The following is a 6,000-nucleotide window of genomic DNA, read 5'->3' on the forward strand; positions in this document are numbered from 1 at the left end:
TGGCCCCTGGTCAGGGTGAGGATGAGGTTGCTGCAGTTGCTCCGATTAGGCGAGCAAAATCGTCGAAGAGACGCTAGCGGGCTGCTTCTCCTGTTCGACGTAGCTAGCGAAGGGTGCGCAGGAGGATTTAGAGGGGGAGGGTGCTTCGTGGAAGGGGTAGTTATCATTTTATCTGTCAATTCAAATCGTCAGTTCAAATTGCATTTGCGTAATATTTTGATCAAATAAGTTGTGGGGTTTAATCGGCTCAAATCGAATGACTTATGGGCCATCAAAATCGATGAAAATGGAGGCCTCTGATTGGCCAATTCAGAATTCCTTATGTAATTCTTCAGGCAGTCAGGCAGCTATGTGGCGTAGTGGGTTTTCTGCCGTCGAAAATGGAGAAAAAAACGCCACTTTCCAAAGGTGGCCGCTACTGGCCACCGTAACCGCCTAACAGATCCGCGAATGAACTCATCATCATTATCACACCATATCTGAGAAAGTCATAGCTGAAAATGGGGTTTTGTCAGACTCTGAGGATGCACTGCTGAATTGCCTAACGGATACGTATTTTGCAACAGGGATGATGATAGCGATCTATCGCCACTACGCAAGGAAGCAGGGAAGAGAGAGGAACAATCTAGTTCGAAGACATGGAGAACTATCTCTGCAGAAGAAAGGGAACAAAGGAAGGGAAGGCCTAAATAGGCCGAAGCAGAACAATCAACCTGGCCCTGAAATCATCCTCTAGGAGAATCCCGACCGGGGGATTCCCTCGAGGGAGATCTCTATCGGATCTCCATCAGATGACTTTGCCGTTACATCGTTTGTATCGATGCTTTCCCTACCAACGCATCCAAGTCGAGTGTCTGTCTTGTGATATTGGCCTCCAACATCGCCATGTATTCAAGGAGCCCTGCCTTTCCTGGACCAATCTCGTTTTTTGAGATACCTGCAAGCTCACTGTCTATCACGGAAGATGGGCTTTGGTCACCTAAGTACCGCATTCTACCCAGCTTACGAGACATTTCGTAAATCTCGTTTCCAGAGCTGGTGGCCTCGTTCAGCAAGGTGTCTGGGCTCGAGCTTATGGTTCCAAAGCAAATGCCATATAGGGAGCAGAAGCACTCATGCGGAATATAACAGGCAACGGAGTTTGAGGTCCCTTGAAATATCATATGCCATGTGCGCTCAAACACGCCACCAGCCTGGAAAGACTTAAGCTGAGTATCAATAATCCACTGCCGCAGTGCCTTAAGCCTATCCAGCGGCACCCCCGTGCAGTCTGGCGCGTTAGAGCAAACTGCGCCCCGTCAGGGCATCCCAGAGACAATGGGATAGGCTGGCTTGGGAATATAGCATCCCATATCTCCTGGAACTTATCATATTGGCTCTCTAAGCTTCCTTTGCCGTGCCTCTCACGAGTCAGTATATACGATGGGTAGCCTTGATCAGTTGCCTTGAATAGATTGGCACAGCGGAAGCTCTCGTCACACAGCAGGTTGACAAATCCTTGATCACGGACAAAAGACCTGCGGAGGCGCCGAACCATCGGCTCAGACTTGAAATGCAATATGGCATTATTATGCCATGAGGTTCTTCCAGCGTGCATAAACACCATTAATTCCGGGAGAGCGTCATAGTTATCGATCAGGTAAGATAGATATACCATTGCTTCGTCACCCTTATTCATGGGAATGGGCGCATTCGGGTCATCGGCAACGTAGATGACCAGGTCATCACCAAGCCGGATCCCAGATTGTTGTGCAAGCACCGTTAGATTGTCCCGTTGGACCGCTGCAAGGATGACAGTGAGAGGGCAATCTTCCTGACTTTGGCCAGGGACTTCGGTCGAGAACGAAGCGGGAGGTGTCCAGCATAGATTCCTGAGTAAAAGCAGAATTGAGACGCTCAAAACGAGGAGCCCGGCAATGTGCTTGCGTCGCCTAGGACCGACCGTGGGAATACTCATAGGGGCTGGTTGATTTGCGCCCCTTTATGGAGCGGTGGTAGAGATAACGCTCAATCAAAGACCAGCAGCTGCATACACCATAGGCGTAAAAAGAGGTTCCTAACTGATCTGATTCTATGAAGGGACTCCCGTACTGATATGACACAAATGTAGAAAAACATCAGCAGGAAAATTGAAGAACAGTTCTTTCCCAATACTTCGGGCAATAGTCAACCATATTCAGGGGCTCCTCAGGGTTCTAGATTCTGAGTAATGCTGCTTACTGTGCCCTCCGTTCCTTACTGGTTGAATTTGAGGACCCCTTATTATAGTCTGTTACCAACTATCAGGCCTACGACTCCTGCATAAGTCGGTGGCGAGCTAGAATTCCACAATAATATCGTAATGATTCTTTATGCTTGCTGGCTTGTTCGCTGTATTAGTTGGCTCGCTGTGTGGGAAGCTTGGTCTTAATCGAGAAGCTTTGAATTTTCACTAAAAACATTGAAAAATCAAGAAAGAAGTCCGAATCAACCCCACAAAGACCATTTTCAGCGACCTCACGACCTATAGATGGATTAGTTCATTGATAAAAACGGTATGAAACCGGTCAGTACCGGACTGGACTAGCCTATCCCGCGACCCCTGTACTTGAAAACAAAATAATACGCGCTAATACATAGTAAGGTTGCAAAAGTATCCAACGCCCCCGGAACTTTATTACCAATAAGTACCTAATTTCCGCCGGTTCAACCTCCAGTACCGGATAGCTACTAGCAGAAGTAGGCCGTTTGTGCGTAGTGGTGGAGGTTAGGGTATACAGCAGATCGATTATACGATGGTCGGTGTCAATGATAATGTTAGCGTGGTACTTCCACCCCTACTTCATGACTAATATTCTGCCACCCTTTTATTACGACTTCACGTAATTAAACCACTATAATACAATATATTACCGCCTAGTAAGGTGTATGACCCCCCTGCGCGTCGATAACAGCCTGGCAGCGCTTCTGCATCAGATCAATCTGCTGGTCTAAAAAGCTTGTAGGAATCGCATCCCAAGCAGCTCGCACAGCCTCGCGTAGCTGATCATAAGATAGCTTACGATCATAGTCTTTCAAATATCGATCACCGATCCAATCTTTTATCCAATCCCAAACCTTCTCAATTGGATTAAGATCTGGCGAATACGGTGGCCAGTCGATAGGGTATATCCCACGATCGTGAAGCTCCTCAATAGTTAAGAGATTTCGATGAGATGGTGCGCCGTCTTGCATTACAATTAGATGTTGATCTAAATGATTGCGAGCCAGCGAAACCATACCGTCGATAAGAGGCACAATTCGCTCTGTATATCGAGCAGCAGTAATAGTGCCCCATTCCTTCTCCCAAAATAGACAAGGGCCTTTCTTATTATTATAGAATGAGCCCCAAAACATCCAGCCAGGTGCACGAGAAATTCGCTCTCGTATACAAGTATCATCAAATTCCTCACCAGCCCGACGCGTAACATAGATCCGTCGATGATAGACCGATGTAACCCAGGTCTCATCAGTCCATAATATCTTTTCCCACTGCTCACGCGTCTAATTAACGTGCTCTAGCGCCCAGATTAGACGCAGTGCTCGTGTACGGTCGGACAAAGGAGGCTTTCGAAGGGCCTTACATCGATGATATCCACGTCTAGCTAAGGCCCTTCGTAAGGTGACAGAACTAATAGGGAGTTGTAGTTCTTCTATAACCCTAGAGTACGGCATCCGTCGTGTCTCTTTCGAAGATGAGATAAACTCGATTATCTCATCAAGCTGTTCTTCTGATAGCTTTCGACCTCGGCCAGGGGCCTTACGTGGTGTAGGCCTCTCATCAGTGCAAGCCTTTTGGACCTGACGCTGGGTAATGCCCAGTTTTGATGCAATTTGGCTATAGGTAAGCCCCTGAGCGCGCAGTGTACGCGCTGCGATGCGCTGATCACGACTAGCTTTATGGCTAGGGGTATGAGGGGCCTGGGGGGCCTGGGGGGTATGATCGGATCTTTCGTGATTAGTCTCCATGGTAGGTAGGTAGGTAGGAAGGTAGGTGGCTAGGTGGCTAGGTGGAAGGGTTTGAAACATATGGTATTGCCCTAATCCCTATTCGGAAGGCGGTTGGAGAGGGTATTAGTCATGAAGAAGGGGTGAAAGTACCACGCTAACATTATCATTGACACCGACCATCGTACTTGGAACGCCACTGTAATGAGAGGCAATTCTTGCCTTAAAATACGCCAAATTATGGGCCGCGGGTACACAGAATAACGTAGTTCCCGGCTTACCTGATAACCCGGTTAACCCGATAACCCCAAAACACCATACTAAATGGGATTTTTCATAATTTCATATTTCAACCCCAAAGGCCAAGAATGTCATCTTAGGGATACCGTAGTGTTTGATATACCATGCTAAGTATATTTATTAGGTCGAGAAATTTTTCCAAGTGGTATAATATTAATATATATATCTACATCACTGGACCGGAGTGTAATTTTGGTAATATAGGTAATTAACCCTTTTCAAAATATTTGAGTCATGCTACACCGTTTTTAGTGCTCAGAATTTATATGACACTATAAATCAAAGAAAGAAATGCTTCTAGTTGTTGATATGCTATGACCTAAAAAATTGCATTTAGTATGGTGTTTTGGGGTTATCGGGTTAACCGGGTTATCAGGTAAGCCGGGAACTACGTTATCGACTTTTCGGCCTATACGCCTAGATTAGTCAGCCCAATTAGGTCGGCCTATCAGTGTTTATTCGCGGTACGATTCACCTATACATGATCGGATCGATTATGTTGAGATGAGGGATAGGGTCTAGGAGAAGCAACAGCATATGCCAGCAATTGGGTAATATGTGAGAGATGTCTTAAACTATATAACCTCTGAGCGGAAGTGTGCTATACACATTTCCCGAAGACCCACGTTACCGTATGAGGCTAGTGTGCCTCAGGGAGGACTACCTACTATCTACTAAGGCCTCAGCGGCATTGAAGACCGCTGAGACCTCAACAGATTATATAGAACCCTGCAAACCATGTCTCTTACTCAAAAGCTGCAACTACGGAGGCTGTATGTGTTTTCAAAGCTTCTAAATAATAATGAACTAATATTCATACCATGGCCTGGAAGAGGACGTGTACTATCCACACCTATTTCGACAGGGTTCGTTTTCGTGGTAAGTCAAATAGTGTCATCACCCGATTTCTTTCCACTGGCGACACTCGGTCCCTTTGGATATCCTTCCGAGGCTGACTCTGGTTCTTATACTCAAAATATAGCCATTACCTCCTATAAACAGACCGTGACTCTTGCAAATTCAAGGCTTCTGCGGCCAACTTCATCGGCGGATAGCCATATCCTAGGCTGTCCCAAAAGGAGCCCCCTAATTTCGCCACCTAGCGATCCAGGCACCCTGAATGCCCGACGAGTATGTCCATGTGAAATAGCCACCGTTGAAGTCTTTAAAGTCCACTTCTCCACCAGTGTACTTGATAACAGTTTCTATACAAAGAAAATACTATCAGTTAGTGACACCATTACCAAACTTGCAGTCTCCCTTCACTTACCATATTTTTCCATGCCCTCAAACACGACACATTTGGTACCATCAGGGAAACCAGCCCATTCTGTATTGGGGTTCAATGCGCTTTCCAGTGAAAACCAGTGACCATCATGCGAACAGTGCACATCGGGGTAGCTGGGAGAGTGAGACGAAATTTCCGAATAATGTTATCTAAGGGCAGTATACGCACGTCGTGAAACTTTGCGCCGAAACTAGCGCTGGTAAAGCGGCAAGGAGGGCAAGGGTGAATCGAGCCATACTATAAATCGTTTCTTGCAAAAAGCTGAAATACTAGTTCTGCGGCTGTTTAAGGTTGGTAAAGGTCCTACATTGGGGATTCTCTGCATCATATATATACGGACAGAGAAGAGTGAATACTAAGGAGGCAAGCAATAACTCGTCAGGGGTTCCAGGTCTATGGTCGTTCTATTGGGCCTCGGGGACAAGGGTCGTCCCCGAGAGTTAGCG

At 46.5% G+C, this 6,000-nt stretch overlaps 2 protein-coding genes across 2 annotated transcripts; both read right to left on the minus strand.

Moving 5' to 3' along the window:
• Nucleotides 1-1,007: 1,007 nt before the first annotated feature.
• Nucleotides 1,008-1,957, minus strand: N7473_013107 (DUF3431 domain-containing protein; the record flags this gene model as incomplete). The annotated part of the gene is given in 2 exon segments (XM_057159046.1): nt 1,008-1,245; nt 1,260-1,957. Coding segments are annotated over 2 exon segments (936 nt in total), but the record flags the coding sequence as incomplete, so codon positions are not given.
• A 3,395-nt stretch (nt 1,958-5,352) lies between these two features.
• Nucleotides 5,353-5,790, minus strand: N7473_013108 (uncharacterized protein; the record flags this gene model as incomplete). The annotated part of the gene is made up of 3 exons (XM_057159047.1): nt 5,353-5,471; nt 5,537-5,667; nt 5,723-5,790. The coding sequence occupies 3 exons, from the start codon at nt 5,788-5,790 to the stop codon at nt 5,353-5,355; spliced, it is 318 nt and encodes a 105-aa protein (XP_057003001.1).
• Nucleotides 5,791-6,000: the final 210 nt, after the last annotated feature.

Source organism: Penicillium subrubescens, assembly GCF_028828155.1.
Source record: "Penicillium subrubescens strain IBT 31985 chromosome Unknown utg000011l_segment0_segment0, whole genome shotgun sequence".
NCBI lineage: Eukaryota > Fungi > Ascomycota > Eurotiomycetes > Eurotiales > Aspergillaceae > Penicillium > Penicillium subrubescens.